General features: G+C 38.4%; 1 protein-coding gene and 1 long non-coding RNA gene across 2 annotated transcripts in view; one reads left to right on the top strand and one right to left on the bottom strand.

Moving 5' to 3' along the window:
• The first annotated feature begins 314 nt into the window (after positions 1-314).
• N4BP3 (NEDD4 binding protein 3) lies at positions 315-24,038 on the top strand. Its single transcript, XM_087955042.1, has 5 exons — positions 315-480; positions 16,395-16,823; positions 18,007-18,543; positions 21,985-22,242; positions 22,577-24,038. Exons 2-5 carry the CDS (start codon positions 16,419-16,421, stop codon positions 23,147-23,149), a joined length of 1,773 nt encoding a protein of 590 aa, XP_087811168.1. The 5' UTR covers positions 315-480; positions 16,395-16,418; the 3' UTR covers positions 23,150-24,038.
• LOC148132068 (uncharacterized) overlaps positions 22,808-24,572 on the bottom strand; it is a 6,188-nt gene continuing 4,423 nt past the window's right edge. Inside the window, exon 2 of the long non-coding RNA XR_015747562.1 lies at positions 22,808-23,804. This is a non-coding gene — a long non-coding RNA (uncharacterized LOC148132068). The remainder of the gene's footprint in view (positions 23,805-24,572) is intronic.

The following is a 24,572-nucleotide window of genomic DNA, read 5'->3' as shown; positions in this document are numbered from 1 at the left end:
CTTTTTTTTTAGGGGACAGTTTAATTGATCTTAGAATCCTGGTCAATTATATTGCTGCACTCTTTTACCCGAATCAGTGGGGCAACGTCCAGAATAAATGATCACTGAAATACCGCAGCAAAGTTAAATCTGTGTCTTCCCTGCTCATTCCCCCTTTGTTGGCCAGGCCAAGATCAGAGGAGAAAAAGGCAAAATCCAGGCCGCGTTTTACCTTTCCCCCTTGCCGCAGTCTATTAGCGTTAGCGTTAGCTTTTTCCTCTTCTAAACTCTGAGTTGGCGTGTAGACGCTAAAGAAGTCCAGCCCGGGTTTTGCTGCCTCCCCAGCGGCGCAGCCAAAAACTCCTGGATTCCTTTGCCTACCGTACTGTGGGGTGTTCAAATCTCAGCGAGGGAAGGCGGATCTAAGCTTGAGGGGCTGCGGAGCAATGGAGGCGAATCCCATCTAGCAAAAAAGGGTCGACCTTTCGAGCAGCAACGATGGTGAGTCGCTCTTGGCAGCTGGGGCTTATCCGGGAAGCTTTCTCGAGACCCCTTTTCTATTCGGGATGGGTCCAGTTGCCTTTGTCCTCTGGCTTTCCTCGGACACCCAGTACTTGGTCTGCCCTTCTGAAACCCGCCGCGATTTAATCCATCGATTCCCCGACACGTGGTTTCTCGCCCTACCTAAACCGAAGAGAAAAGGGGAGCCGCTTCCCTTGGTGGTCTGCAGCCGGCTGGACCCGCTTCCTTGAGGCGGGGGTACGGGTGGTGGGCGGCGGCAGATGGGATACGGGGCCGATTAATGGTTGTTTGGGAGATATAAAGATGCCGGCGTGGGACGGCTGTTCATGTTGCCTCGGACATTACTTGGAGCGAAGGAGTTTGGTCTCTTTAGTGCCGGACTCAGCATCTCGAAGTGATAGTGATGGGGGGAGGCTGGCCGGTCGGCGGAGCCGGTCCGGCAGAGACAGCTGGGGTGGTGGGGAGTGACACCTTTTTATTTGTGGAGGACGATCCCTCCATGGCAGAGGCTCGGCGCAGTCAAATATTCCGCTTGGCTGGGTTAAAAAAAAAAAAAAGCTTGGATAATCATGGTAGCGATGTAATTAGTTTGTGTAGAGAACTCGAACGCCTACTGGGTAACTTCACATTGTGACATTAATGCCGGGATAGTTTTCGACCGAGCCGTAGATCTGGATAAACCGGAACACATGAATTGGCTATATATACGGTCGGTCGGGTTCTATGCGCGCCTTTTATCCAGCAGGGCAGAATAGCAACTAGAATATGGTCCGACAGGAAAGCCGAGCAGCGCCTGGGTTGTTGTTGTTGTTTTTGCCAGCAGGCAGCCTAATCATAGTTCACGCGAAGGTGAATTGGGGCTGCTGCTCTTCAGAGATTAAACTATTTCACTTGCGCTCAGAGCCCCCGAAAAATGAAATAAATGAAATGAAACGCGGGGAGCTGCTGTTAATAAAGAAGCTCCAGATCTGCGCCGTGATGCGAACGATCTTTCTACAGTTTTCAAACGCAACAGAAAAAGCAAAAAGCTAAAGAAGTCATTGATTTAAAATCATGTATACAGATGGAATTCCTCTGGAATGTTTGATAAACCTGCGTAAATTAGTTCAGAATTCAGGAGTAGATATCGAGTATGTTGTGTGTCTCTATAGTTCTGCTGTAAATGAGCCTTTTCCCTCAGTCTCTTGTGCACCCTTAGTTATCTGCATGAAACTCTGAAAGCCATCATCCCACTCCTTTGGGTCTGTTACCTAGAATGAATAGAGCAAAGTTGCCCCAACAGGCTGAGCTCTTCTGTTACCAGCCTGATTCTTTTGTTGGAAGAGACCACCCTGAAGTTCTGCTTTCTGTTTGTAAAAGAGGCAGATTCCTGAATATGCAAATGTTTGAATATGCAATCTATAAATAAGGAAATGCTCCTGTGTAAACAAAAATTATAGAAATTGGAAGATTGGAATTTGGAACACTGTTCTGATGTTTTTAAATTAAATCAGTTAAATTACCTAGAATTCAAAATTGTAATTGTAAAAAAATTCCTTGTAGATACGGTAGTAGCACAATTCTATATTTCAATTTCACTGTAAAAGTTTGGAAGAGTTGGAAACGAATTCTGACTCCCAGATCCTTCTTTCACTCCTTACTACCCATATTTTAAACTCATGGATAAACAGCATTGGTTCAAGGACAAACAGTGGATTTTATACAACTGGTTATTGATAGGAAATCTATTTATGAGAAGATGCTTTGCAGAAGAATTGTTCAAAGTTACAACTTGTTTTAAAATGGGACAAATGCAGTTATTTCTTCTAAGGTCACCAGACAATTCTTACAAATCAAAAACAATGAGAATGTTTGGAAAACACTGAATATTGGCATAGGCAAAACTTGAGGGTTCAGTAGTTGTAAGGGAACCTTCCAAAGGACAACAGGAGGCCATCTGGTGATTTGGTTGTGTTTTTGTGTGTAGAGATTTAAGAGTGAGAATGGGGTCTTGGGAGACAAACTGATTCCATTGCCATCATTACACCTTCCCCCAAATATTTAAAAAATGCTCCCATATTGCCTAACAGGTAATTCCTAATGGATTCATCCTTGCAAATGGTGCTTGGATAGAAATAGTCAATATGGATATATGGATATTTAAATCTAGTTCTAGTCTCTCTACGATTACAAATTTATAGATACACCTAGCATATATGGGATTATGTTTGCTATGATATAATTTCTGTTTGTGCGCATGTGTGTGTGTATTTAAGTTTTGATTATATGATTTACTAATTAAAGGACCAACTTGAAAACTTCACATTTTTGTGGCCCTTCATTTTTGAATTAGGAAAGTATAAGCTAATATCAATAACAGATAATGTAATCATTTTTGGATGTTAAACTCTGGAATTTTTTAATATATTCATTTGTATTTGTACCTTTCATGCTCTTCTCTTTTGGGTATAATACATTAATACAATAATGTATTATATAAATCCTAAAAAGAGGGTAAAAATAATTCAAAAAATTAAAGGCATGAAACCAGAAAAGAAAATTGTAATTATATATACCATTCACTGTATGTTTTCCTTACTATTTTTGCAAATCATTGATGCTTTTATCATATCCATACATTGCTTCATAAAGTAACTTTATTCTCTAAACTTCTCCTTCTTTCCATTTAGTCCTAACTCCATTCTACCACAATTTTCTGTTTTCCCCTTCCTTTCAGTCCATTCCAAACCCCTTCAACATATTTCTTTTGCATTAGTATGTCACTTTTCTATATTGATTTAAGACTCTAAAACTCACACTTATTTACTCCACATTATATAAGTACTCCTTGACTTACAACAGTTCATTTAATGACATTCAACGTTACAATGACATTGAAAAAGGTGACTTATGACCATTTTTCACACTTATGACTATTGCAAAATACCCTTGGTAATGTGTTCAAAATTCAGACACTTGGCAGCTGATTTATATTTCTAATGATTACAGTGTCCAGGATCATGTGATTATCTTTTGCAATCTTCTGACAAACAAAATCGATGGGGAAGTCAGATTCACTTAACCATGTTATTAAGTTAACAACTGCAATGATTCACTTAACTGTGGCAAGAAAGGTAAAATGGGGCCGCAAAACTCACTTAACCACTATCTCACTTAGCAACAGAAATGCTGGGCTCAATGGTGGTCATAAATTAAGGACTACCTGTATTCTGTCTACATTCATTCATTACTCCTACATCCTACCTCTTCCTGTTTTATCATACACATGTTCTCTTCCCGTAACATTCAACTTAATTTTATGTTTCTCCTGACATATCCTATCCCACATAACAAAAGGGACAGGTGCATGCTTTTAAACATAGGCATTTCAGTATGTTCATGTTCAGATCAATGTTTTTCATGTAATCAATATTGACGGTAAATAGTTCAGTTCTTGGCTGGCAAAATGGCATCATTTTCATAAAAAGTACACATACATTCACATTCCCAACCAACATTGTTATCATAAGTATTTAGAGATTTATCTGTTTATAAATTAATCACACATTCTTGCCTTAGTTCCTGCTCCCTACTGAAACATTATTAAATGTTCTATTTATTCTCCCACATGCTTTACTTTCATAATTAATATCACTCCACTCACATATACTGTAGCTAACAACTTTTAACTTGTTTAGCCATACCATAAGCCTTATCAATATTGTAATAGTTCCAGTTACATCACCTACGCCTTTACCATTTTTCAATACAGTATTCTCATTGCATTTATGATAGCCTTTTTTTCAATTTTACTTAACCATTGTAGCATTAGTTACCATTTTACTCTTGGGCATATTACTATCATTCCCATAAAAATCTCTAAAATACTCCTTCCTGTATTCCTTTCCTTCAGTTAAATCCCATTTAGATAATTAAATTGAATTGTTGAATTGCCCTGTGGTAAGTTGTCTGTGGCGATTTGGCCATGGCAAATTGACCGTAGCAAGATGGCTGTGGCAAGTTGTCTCATTCCATTTGAGTCTTAGTGAAATGGGATCTTCATTCTAACCCATTTTATTGTGGAGAGGTTGCTATAAGGCAGGGGTGTCAAACTCAATTTCACTGAGGGCCGCATCAGGACTGTGTTTGACCTCAGGGGGCCAAGGTGGGCATGACCGGGGTAAGCGTGGCCAGCTCGACATCACTCATGTCAGGGCCCAAGTGCTCTGCCAGCTAAAATGGCCTCCTGCAGCTCTCTGTCAGCTTGGGGGAGCCACATGTGACCCCCTCCCCTTGAGCTTTGTTTTAGCTGGCAGAGAGCTGTAGGAGGCCGTTGCAGCCTAAAACAGAACCTAGGAGAACCACACGCAGCCCTCACAAGCTCCATTTTTGCTGGCAGAGGCACTGCAGGCTAGTTCTTTGCTGTTTCCAGGGTGGCCCCTCAGGCCAGATCTAAGCACCCTGCAGGCCGGATCCAGGCCACGGGCCCTGATTTTGACACCCCTGCTATAAGGAATCTCCAAATCTGATTTTAAGGATTCATCTCCATATGTATGACTTGTTTGCTGTGCTGTCACTCATTAATTTATAGATACAAATATAACATTTGATTATTGGTAGAATCAAGACTTTGGGCAAAAAAGAATGCTAAGTCAGGAATCAGGATCTATCAATGGTAGCAGTATCATTCTTTCCACCTATAGCAGATCAAGTTACACATTCTAACTACAGGACATAGTTTACTAAATGGAAACAGTAGGTTGTGCTGCAAAAATAGCTTCTTGTCTCCTGCTACAAGCCAAGTGATATGCTGCAATTTAGGGAATATAAAAGCCTCCAGGCTCACTGATTGTTGAGGGAAATTCCCAACTTTGAAAACTTAAATAAGCTAAACATTGTGCAAGTTCTCCTTATGATTTCTGTGCATTCATAATCAAGGCCATGAGCAAACTATAATCCAGATCATAAACAAGATAGCACTAATGCCCTTTTGATTTCATGGGGATTTTTACGTAGGGAGAGGGTTCAGTCACAGTACATACTTTGTTTTCCAATTCTTATCATGTGCAATAATGTGCAACAATAGTTGCAGAAAATTTGCTAAAGTTTGTAATAAATTCTTTTGTTATGAAATCAAAGGGGTTATATCAGGTAAGAGTTTTAATACTTGATTTTGTATTTGTTGCAGTTATTGCTACAAAAAATTACCATTACATCTTAGCTATTTTATTTTGGTCTTCTCTTCCCACTTTTGATAATCAGAAGTATTCTGTCAGCAATATAATATATGCAAACATTGTTGACAACAGTTTTTTTCTGGAAGGCCTTTGGTGGCTAGATTAAGGGAAGATCTGCATCATTACTTTTTTTTGTTATTTTTACAATTTCATTCATTCACTGCCCATCTTACCTAAGAGAATTTATTGTCTTACAATTGTTCTTTGTACTGGGTTTGATTTTGTATAACTGTGTAGAGCCTCTGAAGTATGTCAGTTTAAAAATCATTTTTTTTAAAAAATGTGTAGTTTGCATTGGATAATATGCTACGTACACTAAACAAAGAAATTTTCTTATTTCATAATACAAATTGATTACATTTTACATGAATATGTACTTTTTGAGAAATAAATTATCCAGTTTTGATCCAACAAAGTTTGATTATCTATAGAACTCTGAATATGCTTAGCAACAAGTTGTGTAATGGAATGAAAAACATATGGGTAATAGAGGAATATGATTAATTCCTATGTTTTACTGATTTTCCATGTCCCTTATTTCAAATACTGTACAACTTCATAAACATTTATATGTATTGCATTAGGGAAAGAGCCATTACACAATCAGTGAAGGTAAACTTTTGTGAGCAGAATGATTTGGTTCTTTAAAAAACCATCTAATGATTCTTTAAATGAGCAGTACACTAAGAAAACATTGAAAATAAAATGAGTAAAAAAGAACAAAACAGATGACTGCAAGGAAGTAAATATTCAACAAAAGGCAAATTGTTTCAGCATATGGATGAGTATATTTGTAATCTTATGAAGAATGAAATTTTAAAGATCCATGTCCAAAAGTGCAATTGTATAAAAGTTTGTCATTAAGAACTAAAAGTGGTTGAACTGAGAAAAATTGACCTTAATGAAAAAATTCTTCAAGTCTCTACTATTGTGTTTCAGTCAGTGCTAACTGCCATCCTTTTAAATATTTTTGATCCAAATAAATACAGTACCTAATTTAGTTCTCCAATATTTCAGCATAGTAAATGTGGCATCTAATAAAACAAATGGATTAATGTTTTAAGTTGCACTATTTTATAAGTCTTGGAGAAAAATGGACAGTCAAGTCACATTAGAATTAAATACCTGTGGTTTTTCCCAATTTCCTGAAAACTAAATGAGTTAGGTTCATGACCATGATAATGTACACCAATTTGATTATGAATTCCAACTTATTATTTAACAAGTTGATTAAAATAAGGTAGTTTGATTAAAATAAGGTAGTTATATGGGCAATATTGGTATTTATTATTTTTTCCCTGCGCTAAAACACAAAAAGAAAAAGTTTGCATAAAATACTGAGCTCCAATCTGTCCGATTTTAGTCTACCATATACTTCTAATTCAACCCAGTTTTAGCCTAGCATATAATTCCAACTAGCATGTAGCTAAGAATTATTATCAATTTAACATTTAATAGTTATTATCATTTAATAGTTAAATTATTATCAATTTAACATTTAACATTTAATAGTAAATGTTATCCATTGCTAAAAGAACACAGAAAATTGGTTCAATTGAATAAACTGTGATTAAATTAACCCTGAGAGTCTGTATGGGCAACACAACCACAATAGCTGTTATAACCTAATAGCTATTCACTCTTACCTGAAGTAGATCTCCTTAATAGTATTTGAAACTACAAATTTAGTTGCTTTGAATCATCTAGCCAAGAACATTAGGCTGTAGAATTTTCCTTAAAGAGGAGGTGATTTTATTATTCATTTGCAGGAGACTTAGAAGCAAACAATTTGTTTATTTCTTTGGAGTTCTTTGTAGGACATTGATGGTCATGTGCTATTTCCTGTATCTCTTGCCATATGATGATTTGAGTTGCAGTGTCTGCAAATACTGTCTGTGGCAAAGCAGTTCTGTAGACATATTTATTTTGTTCCTGAAAGAGCGCTCTCAGAGCAGAGCCAAGACTTGAAAATACTCATACTCAAAGGAATGTCTGGATATTGCTTTCCAGTTCTGAATCCTCCAGACAAAGTCAGCTTTACCTGCCTGGGGGTTTCACAAGCTGCTTCCTGTGACACTGCTATTCTTAGAGTTTGTAGGTTACAGAAAATACTGGCTATTTCCTTGTTTTCAATTGCTGCCTCACCTTGTTTAGAGAAGAAATTATAGTTTACATGGGCCACACAGGGATTAAAGCTTTCTTCCTGTCAGAATACTAGTCTTGCCTGAAAGTATTTGGTTGGTAGTGTGAGGTGCTCCACTATTCTATACTGTCAGCAGTGTGCATAGTCTACTAAGAATCTGCAACAGGTGTGGCTACTCAGAACATCTACATGGTGACCTACTTCATACATTTTACTAAATAACACTTTGTTTACCCATTAACTTTGAATAAACTAGTCAATTGGTTTACCAACAGGGTAAGTTATGCTAAATCAAAACCAAACAAATTACTTTATGGCTTATTGAAATATGTAAACACTGTTTGTTATCTATAGGTACTGAATCATAATTAAACCTGGATTTCACTTCCCCTCTTGTCCATTGTATTCAAAGCCCATTATATCAAGGTTTTATTGTACTTCTTCATGTCTTTTCCTTTCTCCATTGGAAAACATGTCTTGCAACATAGCTCTTGCCACATGTTTACAATGGCAAATAGCCCTCAAATTCCCTCGGGGTATCTTGGAGGATGTGATGTTCCGGAAATAAAACATAATGGATTCCTTGAAAAGGTATTACTGAATTAAGGAGACCTAATTTGGGAATGAAGTTTCCACTGGCTATTCTATTGACTGAAATGTTTAATTATGATCCCCCTGTCCGAGAAAGGTCATTGCATAACTAGAAGAAATTACCATGGCATGGATAAGAAAAATTTTAAGCATATGAAGCTCTTTGTGGGAAAACATGACTAACCAAGGTTTAGAAAAATTATGCACTGTGCAGAAAGAGTACAATTCTTACTAGAATTCATAGTCATTTAGTAAAATTATTTGGCAATAGATTCAGAAAAAAAATAAGGAAATGACTTCAAATAAGTATTATTACCACTACTATATCATCATTAATGAATGAAATGCACTATCCCAGTTTTATATGAATTTAAATGGAATTTGAGAATAGATAATAATATTAGCCACAGTAGTTTTTTTTTAAAGCTACAGAAATGTCAACCAAATAATTCCTCTGTGTGGAATGGTTCTTCCACTTGAAAAATGAATAGTAAAGGGAGATGCAGCACATGCCTATTAAGTAATGCATGGCTCATATAATATGAATAGAGAGGATTTTTTTCCTCTTTCTGTATGTGTTAGAATTTAATTCATCTACTGAAACTAATTTCAGAGAGATTCAGGGCTGATAGAAAGAAATAATTTTAATGTAGTACACTTGGTAATATTGATTTGAATGTACTGTTCCTAATTACTTCTTGATTGTAAATGATCTGAAAGGAGACACTGATTCCAGTCCAGCTTTCCACATATGTCAAGTTGACTACAGTGGGGCACAGCATGATGGACTAAATAGGCCTGTAATCAGTGAAAAAAATATACAAAACAAGCATCTATGGAGAGTATGTCAAAAATGTTATCCACAACCAACATTGCAACCTACCAGCATTTATAGAATGAGTCCATTTTACTCAGACCTCTCAGTTCCAATCTTCAGATATAAATCATGGTATAAATTTTTTATGGTTGATTAGAAATTACATAAAAGAGGATCTGTATATTCTGCAACAGGAGCATTTGATCTCCCGATTTGAAGGATTGTAAATATTTATAAAAAGAGGGGAAATACAGCAAGGTCTTTTTTTCTTCTTCCAAGACTAAGATAACTCTTCTGCTTTCACAGACATGCAATGGAGTTCTTTATCTGGAAACAATATAAGACTGAATGGAACAAAGAAAACAGTTGTTACATACAGAGTGGGTGTTCATACAGAATAACTTGGCTATTTCAGGATCCCTTTTCTGACTTTGGTGGGGATCATATTCCTCCCAGAGGAGGAAGTCTGTAATTTGGAGGTACAGTGGATTCACAATTCCAGTTGGATCAGAATCTCATCATCCTGTTTGTTTAGCCAACAGGTACATACCAGTACTATAGATGCACCTCTGGCACTAATGGGGAGGGGAGGAATCCAGAAACAGGCTTTATCAGACAAGCTTCTTTCTAGATTCAGGTGGCCCAATAGTGGTCACTTTCAAGAACTGAAGATGTAGTCTTCCAGTTCCAACCTTTTGCAACATTGGAGCTACAAGACTACTCATTCAGTGGCATTACTGGACTGAGTTATCTTAACTTTAATTCTGTTGAATGTGGTTGATTTTAATTCTCTTTTAATGCCTTGATCTATTAATAGTGTTATCCTGTTTATTATTATTATGAAATAACTAGGGGTTGGCAAGTGTGGTATATAAGTGTTGGGAAATAAATTCATTGTAATCCGAGTAAGCATATTGTACAAATACAATTATTATATAACTAGCTTTTTCATGATGATGATAATGTATTTCTATTAATATAAACTTGCTGAGGGTAAAATATATTTGGTCACACTTCCAGCATATTGTTTCACATATACCAAAAGTAATCCAAGCTGTCTTTCCTGTTAGCAGGCAGTGCTGTATGTAACAAGGCTGGGAATTTAACTTACACATTTACTAAAAAGCATTATGTTGACCAAAGCCATAAGGGGTAGTGGAGGTCAATCTTGTGGGCCCATCTAGTGACAACCAGGGAATATAGAAGATTGTGACTTGGAATGTAAGAAGAATAAATGGTAAAGAGCATGAAATATTTTGTGTGTTTGTGCAAATAAGGGGATTAATGTAACAGATATGAATGAAGGTGGTCTGATCTTGGTGTGGAGTTGATGAATACAGACAAGAAGTGAAGGAGTAGGTTTCATTATGAACAAAAGAGGTTAAAATGTATGTTAGAGAGTACAACTTGTCATGCTGTTGTTGTGGTAGGAAGTAAAATTTGTCATGCTGTCTGTTGTTGCTGTTCATTGTGGTAATAGGAATCCAAAGGTTGCTGATGTTTAATGTTAGACTACAACAAGTGATGATAATAAAAAATCAGATGATATTTAAGATGATATTAAATGACATAAATGACACAAATAGATATGGGTGGGAATCATACAAATGTTAAGTTTTGCTTTCTTGATTATAATCAGCTTGATTTTTTTTTATATTGAATCCTCCTATAGATAGTCCCAGGAGAGGCATCTGTAAAAGAAAGGCAAAGAGGGAAATTTATAAAAGGAGCATCATGTTGATTGATGCTTTTTTTTGGTCCCTTTTGTCTGCATGTTCTAGCATCATATATATCTTTTTACACATACACAAAAAGAACAGATTGCACTGCTCTTGATGAAAACACTGGTTTCTGTGGATGCCTATGCTTCATGAAATGATGAGATGGGTGAGATTAAATGTATAAAAATTAATATGCAAAAATGAGAATGAGAAGAAAGATATTGTATAATTTATATAGAGAACAAGGAACAATACAGATTAAAAGAGCCAGGGAACTTGCAGAACAATTTAATGGAAATAAAAATTGGTAAAAGTGGGACAAGGGAGCTGTCAGTTCCATGAGGTAAACCAGACCAAGGAATAAATTCCACCAAAGACTAAAACAACTTTTATTAAGATACATTATAATAACAAAAACTTGCAAGTGTGATTATGCTATACCTCTCTCTTTGTTCTATGAATTAGGAGGTTCTCTATCTGAGACATTTACACAAAACCCCTACATTATTTGGGCTTAGGCCATGTTTCCCTTCTCGTTTTTGTCCCTCCTCTTTCCATCAAGGTTATCCTGTTTATTCTCTACTAGAACTAAAGAACAGCTTCTAGCAGAGTGATTTCACTTAAAAATGAAGGGGATGTTTTATGATGAAACTGAAGGAATCAGACATTGTATTTTAGTGAGATCAGGGGTGGGATTCAAATTTTTTTAACAACCGGTTCTGTGGGCATGGCTAAGTTGGTGGGCGTGGCTTGGTGGTCATGTTATTGGCTGGGCGTGGCCAACTCAATATCACTCACATCGAGGCATGCATCTCCTCGCCTGGCCTCTCATGACTGTGGGGATGCTGCAACAGTCGTAAGTGTGAAAAATGGTCATAAGTCACTTTTTTCAGTGCCATTGTAACTTTAAATGGTCACTCCACACAAGCAAAATACCAGCAAAGGAGGGGGAAAAAACTCCAGAGAAGTTCCTGAGATAGGAAGTCTAGTCCTGCCAAGAACGTAATAAGGGTTAACGAAGAGGCAGTTTCTGTAAGCAACACCAGAATGTTTCCTTCCTGCCTTCCTTACAGGATTAGGCCAGTAATTTCTTCTAACAACCGGTTCTCCAAACTGCTTAGAATGTTAACAACCAGTTCTAGCAAATAGGTGCGAACTGGTAGAATCCCACCCCTGAGTGAGATACATGGGAATGATAGTGATATACTGAAGAATAGAATTGAAACAAATTCTATAATTGTTAAGATTTAAGAAAAATGATGGAAAGGAGGTAATAAATGCTTTGAATAGAAGACTAAGGCTACAGGTATAGATGGCACAACTTATGATGCTAATGTCTGATTCTCAGCCATTTTATGGACCAGGTGTCTCCTCATTTTCCAGTCTTGTGTGGCTTCTTTCACTTGGCTTGTGCTCAGTTTGGTGTCAGCTTTGATGATACCTAGCCATCATGGAGTGGTTTTTTGTTTTGTCAATCACACTTTCTTAACTGAAACTGTTAACTATAACTGAAGAAATGTTAAATTACAGAGTGGAGGTTTAATGACATATTATGGTTTATGGCTGAAGCATGAGAAAATCATGAGAAGAAAAAACAAGAAGCTGGAATTTTGACCCTGAAAAAGGGAGAGATAATAAAACCCAAACCTATCTTTTTATGGTGTAAAGAGGAGGCAATAAATGGCTACAATACGTGGTTTATGGCATATGAGTGTTAGTGTATGTAGTTAGATGACTTACCTTATCAGTAGCTACATTATGGTTGTGAAGGTTATTATATGATATTCAATATTTATTTTATTATTCCTGTGCAACTAATCAAAGATATACAATGTGTACCATAGCTTTGTTTAAGGCTCTTCTGTATATCTTTGGCAAAAGAGCCCAGTGATTACTGTAATTGTGCATACCAAGAAAAAATATTTCTGTTTCAACAATCTCCAAATGCTACACTTCCGTATTAAAGTAGGCATTTTCCCTACAACAGTCGCTATTCTAGCTTTTGGGTGTCTATACAACTTGTTTAATGTGTTTGTGCATGTTGCATTTGTGTTTGACAATCAGCTACATTGCCTTATCTTTTTTCTTATTCTTGCCTTCAATTTCCTTGGCTTAACTATTTCTTGCTGTTTTTTCCGCACTCTAAAAAATGTTGCTTATCCTGAAAGGAAATAGTGTAATGGAAATGTATGTATGTACTATAGGTCCTAGGAAATATGGTATTTAATATAAGGCATATTCTTTAAGATGCCCATAACAAAGAAATTCAAAGATTTCAAAACAAGTGGAAGATTTTGAAATGATTAGATACAGCAAACTAAAGAAGAGGAAAAGTTCCATCTTCTATACAATGTTGAATGCCCAACAATATGCAGAGTATGAATACCAGCTGCTTATTACATTTCACTGCCAGCTTCGTCCTCTCAGGAATATGCACGCAGTACTTGGCTGCTAGGAAATGATGCTTTAAAAGACAGTGACAATTTGCAGTTTTAACTGTTAGATAGGATGCATATGCATGTGCAAATGCTTATGTGTATGAGCAATTAAGAATCATGATTATTATGATTTTTATTTACATTATACACAAGATATTGGAAGTCAATGGGTATGACCTTCTGGAACATAGAAGTTCCAAGAATCAGTGAGTTTGCCATTCCATAGGAATCTGGGTCACAATTGCCTCTGGGACCTACCCTCCACTTCTCCTTTAGTGATGTTGAAAAAAGAACATTTTGAGGCAAGACCTCAGCTCCTACCCTCTTGTTCCTATTGGTTGAGGATCCAGCTGCATACATTAAAATGGGTTACTCTGCTGTAAGAACACCAACATCTGCTATAGTTGGTCTGGCTCTCCATCATAAGCCTACTTGGAACAGATTATATTGTTAACACATGTGGGAACAAGAAAAGCATGTAGAAGATAGCTATCATGGAAACCTCCCCTTTGATATTGATGTTGACCACTTGAATTGACTGGAGTTGGCTTAGTGGAAAGGGAAAACTGGAAATCATGCCTATTCAGCTGTGGATGTTTTTGTATTTGTTGACAAACGTCTTCTTCCCATATGATTTTTTTCAATATTTTGGTTATTGGCGTGCTGGTTTAATTAATTGTCTATGGAGATTCTCCAAATGGCAACTGGACTTTCTTGATTTTTCCTTGAAAACATTTCAGTTCTCCTCCAACAAGCTTCTTCAGTTCTGGCTTTAATTAATTAATTATGTAATGATTAAGGAGCTTGTGTAGTGCTTAGGGACATTGTCACCTGAGGTCAGAGCATTGGTGTTTGTCAACCAGCTCATTTAAATTGGCACTGATGAGATGCCAGCCTTGCTGCAATTCCAGTAATCAAATTCTCAAGTTGATAATGTGTGGGCCCTTCTGGGCCAGCTGCTGGCTAGTTATCTTGTTACTTGACTGTGTTACTGCTTCAAACATGTTGTAAATATGTCTGACTTTAGAAAGATTTAAGAGTACTGTGGAGCTGGTTCATGAACTGTGGATTCTTTTGATACACAAGTTAAAGCTGCTTTGTGGGGATGGTAGACTGGAGTGTAGTATTTTGGATGGTTGGTTGGAAGCAGATAGTATAAATTTTGATTTGATCATTCTGGGAGAAACTATTTGTGGTTCCCCACTTTTGTAAGCCAAGGGGACTTGAATCACTCAAGTGTCACTTTTGAATGGGGATATTTGTAGCATTAAATGCCTTCTCAGCAGAAATTGGATTGGCACTCAACATTATTGGCTTCTTGTAAAGTATAAAAAAATCCAATGGCAGAGCCTGTGAAATATGAAACTACATCATTGGTTTATTATTATTGTTTACAGTATTATAGTTATGGTTTTATATTTTAAAATAATTTTCTATTTTTTCTACGTTTATTGTACTGTGACTTTATTGTGGCTACTGTTAACTACTGAGAATCTGTGGATAGCAATGTGTATTAAGTTTATAAATAATGTTGACTGCAGTTCCATTGTTATACCAAATGCCTATTTTCTTACATCTATCTCCATGTCCTGAAGGCAAGCTAACATGTTCTTGAAACATGTTCTTGAGCATGCCCTGGTGATGGTTCTGGAAACCCCAGATGCAGCAAGAAATTGAGAAGTCAGAACAGTGGAGAAGAAACCACAACTACAACCTTATACATCTCATCTTTTTTTCTACTACAAACTAGTAAATGTGTTAAATTAGACTGTGGAAAAAATTAAAACTATTTACGAAGGGGGGACTCCAGCTGCACCAGCAGCATCACTTTGACAAGATCATATAAAATCAGACTTCTGTGTAGCGCTGTGTAAGGAGCAGCTTGTCTGATGTTCTGATTGGCTGTTTAATGACTTGTAGGTAGTTCTTGTCTTATAACCACTATTGGAACCAGAATGTTTGTTGCTAAGCAAGGTGGTTGTTAAGTTAGTTGTGCCTGATTTTGTAACCTTTTTTGCTACAGTTGTTAAGAAATTCACATGGTTATTAATAGAATCTCATAGTCATTAAGTGAATCTGGTTTCCCCATTGTCTTTGGTTGTTGGAAGTTGGCTGAGAAGGTCACTAATGATGATCACATGATTCCAGCTGCAACAGTGGTAAATATATGCCGATTGCCAAGCAACCAAATTTTGATCATGTGACCATAGAGATGACACAATAATTATAAGTGCAAGGACTAATCATAAGTCACTTTTTTCAGTGCTTCCAATGGTCACTAATAACTAGTTGTAAGTCGAGGACTACCTCTGCTTTGCTGCTGGCAGGACTCCATATATGAAGCCAAGTAAGCAGGGGAGATGGTCAGTTATTACCATTTGCTTTTGGTGTTCTTAGAAAACCTTATAGGCTGATCAGCCCAAGATTGATCCCTTCTAATCAATAAAATGCTGGTGGCTGTACAAGTAATTCCAATATTGCCTAAAGTAAGGGGAGGAGCATGATTTAGGAATCAGCATGTCATAGAAAGGGTGCAACCAACATTTAGGCCTGAACTGGGTGGAACTTAGTGCTTTTTTGGAAAGGTTTCTTCCTGGTGAGGCACCATTTCGACGTAGTTGACAGGAGGTGAGTAAAGCACAACAGAGATGTAGAAGCCAGAGTCAAAAGTTAGCAATAGAGTTTGAAGAAGGCAATGGCAAATGATTTGGGAACTTTTGTTGAGAAAATCACATAGTTCTGTTCATGCAGTTGGCTGTCTTTGCGTATTGGGTTGTTTTTAAACTCTGAAGAACTGGAGATTCTGGCATTGAAGTTACTGAGCCTGAAAGATCACCACTTTCTTATCCCCGTGATATGATTAACTGGTATTCTTTGACTGTCAGGAATAGATTGAGATCGATGTCCCATGGGGCTGGTGGGATCAAAGCTATCACTAATTTTTGTGAATATTATTTCTTTTGGCAGTGCTGGAATTATCTCTAAATCTCCATGGCAACAGCACAGGCCTCTCATGTGACCTGTGACCTCAGCCATTGTCTCTTTGATCCTCATTCTCTGGATTCTGAGCCTAACAAGAACTGTGAGATGGGCAGCGTGGGGAGCCTAGTAGAGAAACAAGAGTTCTCGCCCTCTGCATCAGGAGGTCTGCGACGGATGCGCCAGCCAGATGGGTTGCTCCGGAAAGGAATATCGCAACGTGAAGTCTCTAGCTACCCACATGGGGGAAAACGGGATGTCCGGGCTGAGAAGAAGCATCAGTCCTCTGGTGGTGGCTTTAAACGGGATTATGAGAGTGACCGGGAGAATCAGTCCCCTGAGCGGTACTTCCAGGACAATCAGCGAGGAGCAGATTTTTCCAAGAGTTCGTTGCCTGAACGTGGACGCTTTGACAAGGTATGAACTTCAAGAATGTGGTAATAGGTTTTTTTTAAAAAAAATAGTTTTCTGGCATGAAACAAATATATTTGCTCTTTGTCCAGTAGGTCTGGAGTATTTCTGACTTTTGTGATATTAAAATATACAGATTTATAGTTAGCACATGCTTTGGGAAGGATGTGTGATGATGTGTGAAACTTAGAAGCTAATGGATCAGGGGAACTGAGCTACCATAATTGTAATCTCCCCTGAACAAATTTCAACACTTGTCAGTTCAGAGAGGCCACTTCGTATGCTGCTCTGCTGGCTTGAAAAATACCTGTTGATCCATACACAACTGACTTCCAGGTCAGTTTAGTGTCATGGTAAACATGGTAAATTAAAGAAGTGATGCCTCAAAGGCCCTGATGTAAAAGTGCAGGGGCTCTTGCAACTTGATCTGTTTATCTCTGAAAAGTGTGAAAGTGATTGCTGAGAACTGGTGCCAAACTGTCAGATATGCTAAACTTAATTTAGTTATGGCCATGACCAGGAGACTCTCTAAAACAGCAGAAACGCTATTCTTTCTGAGATAGATAATCACAATCATACATATTGGGATTGGACCAGAGGAAACTTTTCCTGAAGGATTCGCCTAGCTCTGTAACAGGATCCTAAATGCTGGTACCAATCTAGGCAATGAGAAACAGTGCTGATAGTGCTATCAGTAATGTCACAATACTGCTTAATTCTTCTTGACAGTATCCTTATTTAATGCCAGCCAGATGGGTTGCTTCCGCATTTTATAGTTAAAAACAGCTTAATCTCTGGAAAGCTCCTGCAAAGGAAATCTCTCCCCCCCACCCATCCTGACTAGGAAAAGTTTTTTTTTTACTACTTTAGATCTTACTAATAAAAGTGAATGTTTGTAGAACAGAGTTGAACTGTGGGGCCTTTGGTGGACTCCCTTCTGATGAGCACCGATGATGTTTATATAGTTTGGTAATGAAATGTCTACAAAAAGAACAACCAGCTGAAAGAAATTGAGAGGCTGAATATGGGTAGGAGAGAGGCGAGTTGTTCTAAATGACTAGTTCTACAAGTATGATAATAATATGCTTATTTCCTTGCATTCCTGCTGTGCTAAACTATCTTGCTAAACTAATTCACCCTAGTGCACAAAAGCCAATTTAACTGCTAATGGCCATTGTGTTATTTTCAGTGTCGGATCAGGCCCTCAGCTTTCAAGGTGGTGCCCGGGAGGAGTTTCTTGTCTATGCAGGGACTGTCATCCAGCAAAGGACAGAAGATGTCAAAGAGCAATGGGAGTCTGCATACGCTCTTAACTCAGAATAGCACTGGAAGTTCCTCACAACGTGGACCTCTGCGTAGCCACCTGCTGCACACCATCAGTCTTGATGAGGGCACAAACTCCATTCAGAGCTTTCCCACATACAATCCCCGCTTCAAGCCTAGTCCAAATCAGCTGAGTGCTTCCATAGGACACATCAACCACATTGGTGGTTCCTTAGATAGGGTTTCTTGGGGACCACGAGATCCTCTGGCAGTAGAGAAAGCACCACTGCCTTGCAAGAGCCTGAGCCGACTGCAGAGCTCAGGGGAACCACCCCCTCCATATGAGACCACATATTCTTTGGAAGATGTAGTAAACCAGCTTGAGGACCGACTGAGTGAGAAAGGCATGGAGCTCCGTCAGCTTAAGAGAAATCTGAGTGAGAATGATGACCCCTTCACACAGGTGGGTAAATTTTCTTTGTAGGATTTTTTTTTTTTTTTTTGGATATCACAAACTCAGTTAGCCTGCTGCACTTGGCTTCATCTCAGTTTGTAAAATTCTCCATATGACTCTGTAATAGCGTTATCCATTCTTTAATCTTTCTATAAGCATTTTAATAGCCACTTGCATGGATACCTCTTGATGAATAAAAATTACCTCAAGGCAATAAAGTTGGAAAGCTTTTATAGAGAGGCAGTTGGTTGCTTCCCCCCCCCCTTTTTTTTTTTAATGCTTTCAGCATGCCACAAATGAACGGGAAAGCAGACAAGTAATTCTGATTTGTTTGCAAGAATCTTATTTTGAAGCTTTTATGTCTGCTTTCCACAACCAAGCTGAGGCAAATCCTGTCACTGATCTAGTCCTCAACCTACTTTTTTAATTTCACAGATACATCTCATTATGTTTGTAATTTATAATAGAGTCAGAAAAGAAAGTTTATGTAGGAAGAATTGTGTGACTTGCCTGAGTTGTTTGCAGTATGTATTGTGTCAGTGAGAGGTGATGGTTTTTATTAAGAAATGAGCTACCTTGAACAATGTCCTGTGTGAAGGAGCCTGGATAGTTGGGAATTGATGCTCCCATTTTTGGCTGTTGATCACAATAACAGAGTTGGAAGGGACCTTGGAAATCTTCTGTCCAATTCCTTCCTCAAGCAGGAAACTCTATGATATTTCAAATGAATGGTTGTCCAATCTCTTCTTAAAGACCTCCACAACTTCTGGAGGCAAGTCATTCCACTGATTAATTGTTCTGTCAGGAAAGCTGTCCTTATTTCTAGATTGATTCTCAATTTGATTAGTTTCCATCCATTGTTTCTTGTCCTGCCTTCAAGTGCTTTGGAAAATAGGCTGACCCCAATTCTTTGTGGCAACCCTTTAGATATTGGAACACTGTTATCATATACTTTTCATTGAACTAGACATATCCTATCTTAATATTTTAATATTAAAGATCCTTATTTTTATGTATTAATGTTAATTGTCTTAATATTTACTTTTATTTATTAAGGGGATTTATATGGCTGCCCAACTCACTCGCAATTAATCCAAGTGGCTTACAGGAATGAAACTCCCAAATATAAAACCTATTACACCCCACCCCAGTAACAACATTCAAACAAGCCATCTGATGGGATCCATATCAATCTGGGATCTCCAGGCCCAGTGCCAAAAACATATCTTCAGGATCTTTTGGCAGAATATGAAACTAGTCTTACCTTGGTGGTGATGGAGTTCCACTGGGAAGGAATTACCATGGAAAAGGTAGACCTCTTTAATAGGAGGAACCTATAACATACTCTGCGTCTCCAGTCTGCTGAATTGATTAGATATAATTGGGAAAAGATGGTTCTTCAAATAAGGAGGGTCCAAACAACATAGGGCTTTACAGGCAGTGGCGGTATTCAAATAAAGTTGCCACCAGTTCGTTGGGCGTGGCTTGGTAGCCGCGCTTTACACGCATGCACACACTTTGCATGCATGTGTGCGCCAAACATGCACTTTGCGCAGGCGCAGAGGTGTTCTAACTTGCCTCCTGCAAGCGTGCACAATGGTGGTCTCTGCAGCAGCTGCCGTGCGGCGCTATTCTGCGCCACACAAAGCAGCTGCGCTTTGAATTCTGGCCATAAAAGTGAGTATGGGAGCCCGGGCGAGTGGGCCAACCACAGAGCAGCGAAGAAAACCGGTTCGGTCTCCACTGCTCATCGCCGCTACCGGCTCTCCAGAACCGGGCAGAACCGGTCAAATACCACCACTGTTTACAGGTAATAACCAGCACCTTGAATTAGACCCACAAAGCAAATTAGCAACTAATGCAGCTCCCCAAGAGAGATAACACATGTGCAATTCTACATTTGCACAAAACCATGTGGGCTGCTGCATTTTGAACCAACTAAATCTTCTGGATACTTTTGAGGGTAGCACCACGTGGTGCATATTATAGTAGTCAAGACACTATAATAATATTTTGGGGAACATTATTGGAACATTTTGAAGCTACAGAAATATGCATTTTTATGTAGTTAGAGCGGATCTTAAAATAATCTTGAAATTTGTTGAAATGTGAGTGTGTGTGTGTATGCGCTTTCCTGCCTGATTGCTTAGATTGAACATGGGAAAACTTATCAATATTTCCTCCGAGCTTGCTTCACAAATCCTTGCATTTCGTTTGCATGCCTCACCACGAAAGGGAAAAATTGAATGAAGCTGTCTCACTGGGGAGCCATCACTTCAGAGCTCAGCACTCCAAAGTAGTGGTTTTATTGAGCTAACTATCAAGGTGGGCGAAGACAGCACTGCGGGAAGTTTAAACCACCACACCACCTTTATGATCCTTCTGCCAGGATAGAAGTGTGAATAGTGAGCCTTGCTGACCAGGCTTATAGCCTTAGGTGGTTGACATTTTGCCTCCAACCTTCTTCCCTGACTGACAGTTCTTATATGTCATAGACAATCAAATGAATTAACCGTCACAATTTTTTTCTGAAACAGATTGGTTGAAAATCCTTGCTTTATTTGTTAAATAAATAAATGAATTCAGAAAAGAGATCTCTAGATTAAAGGATGGAAAATATTATATGCAGCAGCTTTCTCAAACCCAGATATGATAGGCAATTTTCCCATTGCAGAAGTTCAAGAAAACACAGGTAGTTCTCGACTTACAACCATTCATTCAGTGACCGTTCAAAGTTACAACGGCACTTAAGAAAGTGTCTTATGACTTTTTTTTCACACTTACAACAGTTGCAGAATCCCCATGATCAGATTTCAGATGCTTGGCAACTGGCTCATATTTATGAAGGTTGCAGTGTCCTCGGACATGTTTTGCATCTTTCTACTAAGAAAGTCAATGCAGAAGCCAATTCCTTTTTACAACCGTATTACTAACATAACAACTGCAGTGATCCACTTAAAAACTGTGGCAAGAAAGGTAAAACTCAACAACTGTCTCACTTAGCAATTAAATTTTGGGCTCAGTTGTGGTCGTAGTTCAAGGACTACCTGTACCAGTTTGGGATAAGCTGCTATGTTGCTATCTGTGGCTTTTATTTTTTAAGAGATCAGAGCAATACTTGTGTGTGTTGTCATCCAGTCTTGGGAGTTGACAAAAGTACCGATACCACCAGAATATGAATTGTTTTGCCATCTATAAACTGTTGGGCAGCAAGAATTATAGAAAAAAATTAAGTTTAATTAGTCTTGCGTTTCATATTCCTTTAAGCAGTTTGGTTATAAGGTACTGGCTAATTCCAATGAGCAGCAAAATCTTAGGACTTATTCAGCTACTGCAGTGTATCTATGTACAGATGTGGCATTTATGCCATCTCTTGAGAGAGACTCGTGTGACGTTCCATAGGAAGCCTAATCTTTGTGAGCCCACCCTAATCTTTTCTTACTCTGGCAGGTGTTTGAAGACAAACAGCGTCTTTGGATGGAAGAGCTGGATGAGCTAAAGCAAATGTATGTGGCCAAGCTGCAACAGGTAATGTACCAAGCCCAGCGCAGCCAGAGGGCACTTCAGCTACAACTCTACAAGGTGCAGCAGGAAAAGAAGAGGCTGCAAGAAGAACTGGACCTTCAACAGAGCCACTGTGAAGAGCTGAGGTTGCAGCAGCAGAAAGCCGAACGCCTCAGTCCGAAACTGGAGGAGACCAAATGGGAGGTGAGAAGTATGCACAAAGGACTATCTTTATTTAGTTTCAATGTCCAAGCAGTGAATTAAATTGAACTTTTGGACTTCTTTATGAAGCAGGTATGCTCTTATTAGATAACTGACAAGGTTATCTACTGCCATACTAGAAATTTTGTCCAACCAAGAAACTAGGTTTCAGATGTAAAGGTACAAAATAATCTTCAGTATGAGCTATCCTAACCCTTTGTATCTGGGCTTGTCATTGTTGTCTCTGCTGGAAATATTCCACCATCTCATACTCTCTTATCTGACTACATTTTCTTTGTTTATTTCTTGTCTTCATCGTAGTATATTTTTTCCACAGGTATGTCAAAAAACTGCAGAGATTTCGTTGCTGAAGCAGCAGGTCCGTGATGCCCAAGAAGAGATGGCCCAGAAACTGGGTGAAATCTTCAGTTTGAAAACCCAGCTGCGGGAGGCTCGAACAGAGTTGCAAGCCAAGGATGCACAGCTGGCGCAGTTGGGGGACTCCTTCCAACCCTTATCAGATCAGGGTTCCCCTATTCCTTCCTCCAGGGAGTCTCCCATTCAAGCGTGCCAGGACTTTTTGGGTTGTGAAACAGATGATTCTAAATGCCGGGGAATGCAGGGTGAGAGTGCAGAAGGGACTGAGTGGCTGTGGGCAGAATTGTTGCGGGAGAGGCGCCAGGCCCAACTGCAAGTGGTCAACTTTGAGCATGAGCGAAAAACATGGCAAGAGGAAAAAGAAAAAGTCTTGCGTTATCAGCGTGAGATTCAGGCCAGCTACATGGAGATGTACCATCGAAATCAGGCTCTGGAAAGGCAGCTGAGTGAATTTCGTCAGTTCCCAGCTGAATCTAGAAATAGCGATTCAGAATCACCTTGGATTGAAAGAACTGAATCTTCTAAAATCTGAGCTATATTTGAGAAAGATCTTCTGCTGGGATTGCAAATGGGCAAAAGCCCCATACCGCAACATGAACTATAAGATTTGGTAGAGGAAATGTCTAAGCTAAAGAGCCTGTTAAACCAGCCCAAAAGTTTGTTCCTGTAGTAACCATACAGGATTTTGCAGATTGCTATTCATAGGATGAAATCACAGCAATATATTTGGAATTTTTTGTCAATTCAGATAGGCCGTTGCCTCCGTATCACTGCTGTGTTAAAGAGCAAAAGGCTTTCCTTTTCTATCCTGCATGGGACTAATGCTGGCACTGCCTATCAATACAGAAGTTTATTTTTAAATTATGGAATGTGAATTAGCTGTAATTGGGAACTATGGCCAACCCTCTATGGCTCTGTGGGGAAAACAAATGAAGAATATCTAGGTTATTCCTTATTGAGGTTTAGCCTTGCCCATTAATCATTTGAAACTTGGCTTGGTGTACTAAAAAGAAAGGCATAGAATCTTATCAGGAATCCCTCTGTATAGCATTTGTTTTCTATCCATCTGGCTGGACCTCATGCTCAAGGTTGAAGTTCCAGGTATAATGTGATTGTATGATCTTGTATTGTAAGAGAGATCCTTCTTTGGCTCTGGAAAATGAAGCAGCAACTCCAGTTCTATTGGCCTATGAAGCAAAAGCACAAGACAAACCATTTGGGCTCAGCCATCAAAATACCATACAACAACGTTATCTGGCTTATGGTCAGTTTCTCCATAATTATGAGAATAAAGCTGTGAACATATTTGTTCGGTTGCTGCTTGGTGTCTCAGTTCTAGGTTTGAAGGTTCTTGCTAACATAAAGAATTCTGAAATGGAAGGCACAACCTGGCAATGTAATTGAATAAATATTTGCCTAAATCTTCTGGCTCCAAGACTACTATTTTTCCCCCGTTGTAATGTTTTCTGTTCCTAATATTTTTGCCATTTGTGCTATAATGGATGTTCTCAACAGATAATATGCATGTTGTTTTATAAACTCTAAAACCTGATAAGTCAATATAAGAAGAAATTAGGACATGCATTTTTAATGAAGAAGCAATGTCTAATCTTCTTGGGGACTTTTCCTCTTTGGTGGGGAGGGAAATTGGGCTAGGAAATTTCTTAAAATACTTTGGAAATTTATGGTTGTAAAATGAAAATAATCCTATACCAAGAATATCCTTTAAGCCAGCAAAAAGAGGATGAATGACATTTTCAACAATTTTGCAGTTTCTCTCTCTTTTAAAAGAGCTTTACATATCCCACTGGTAAGGAAAGCCTGCAATGATGAGGGAAAATGTCCTTGCTTGTAGTATTGCTTGCCCAAGCCAAATGGTATCAGGTTGTATTTTGTATGGACTATACATAGATGTGAAGTTAAAGAAAAAAAGTGTATTTTTAAGAATATAGCTC

Source organism: Notechis scutatus, chromosome 2 (genome assembly GCF_049901735.1).
Source record: "Notechis scutatus isolate UNSWTSFEM ecotype Mainland chromosome 2, rNotScu1.2, whole genome shotgun sequence".
Classification (NCBI taxonomy): domain Eukaryota; kingdom Metazoa; phylum Chordata; class Lepidosauria; order Squamata; family Elapidae; genus Notechis; species Notechis scutatus.
The sequence above is the reverse complement of the archived record's forward strand: the minus strand, read 5'-3'. Positions and strand labels throughout refer to the sequence as shown.

Coding starts and splice junctions, on each gene's coding strand:
- N4BP3 (XM_087955042.1), top strand. CDS start 16,419: ATGGCAACAGCACAGGCCTCTCATGTGACCTGTGACCTCAGCCATTGT. Junction 16,824..18,006: donor AACGTGGACGCTTTGACAAG/GTATGAACTTCA, acceptor TGTTATTTTCAG/TGTCGGATCAGGCCCTCAGC. Junction 18,544..21,984: donor ATGATGACCCCTTCACACAG/GTGGGTAAATTT, acceptor TTACTCTGGCAG/GTGTTTGAAGACAAACAGCG.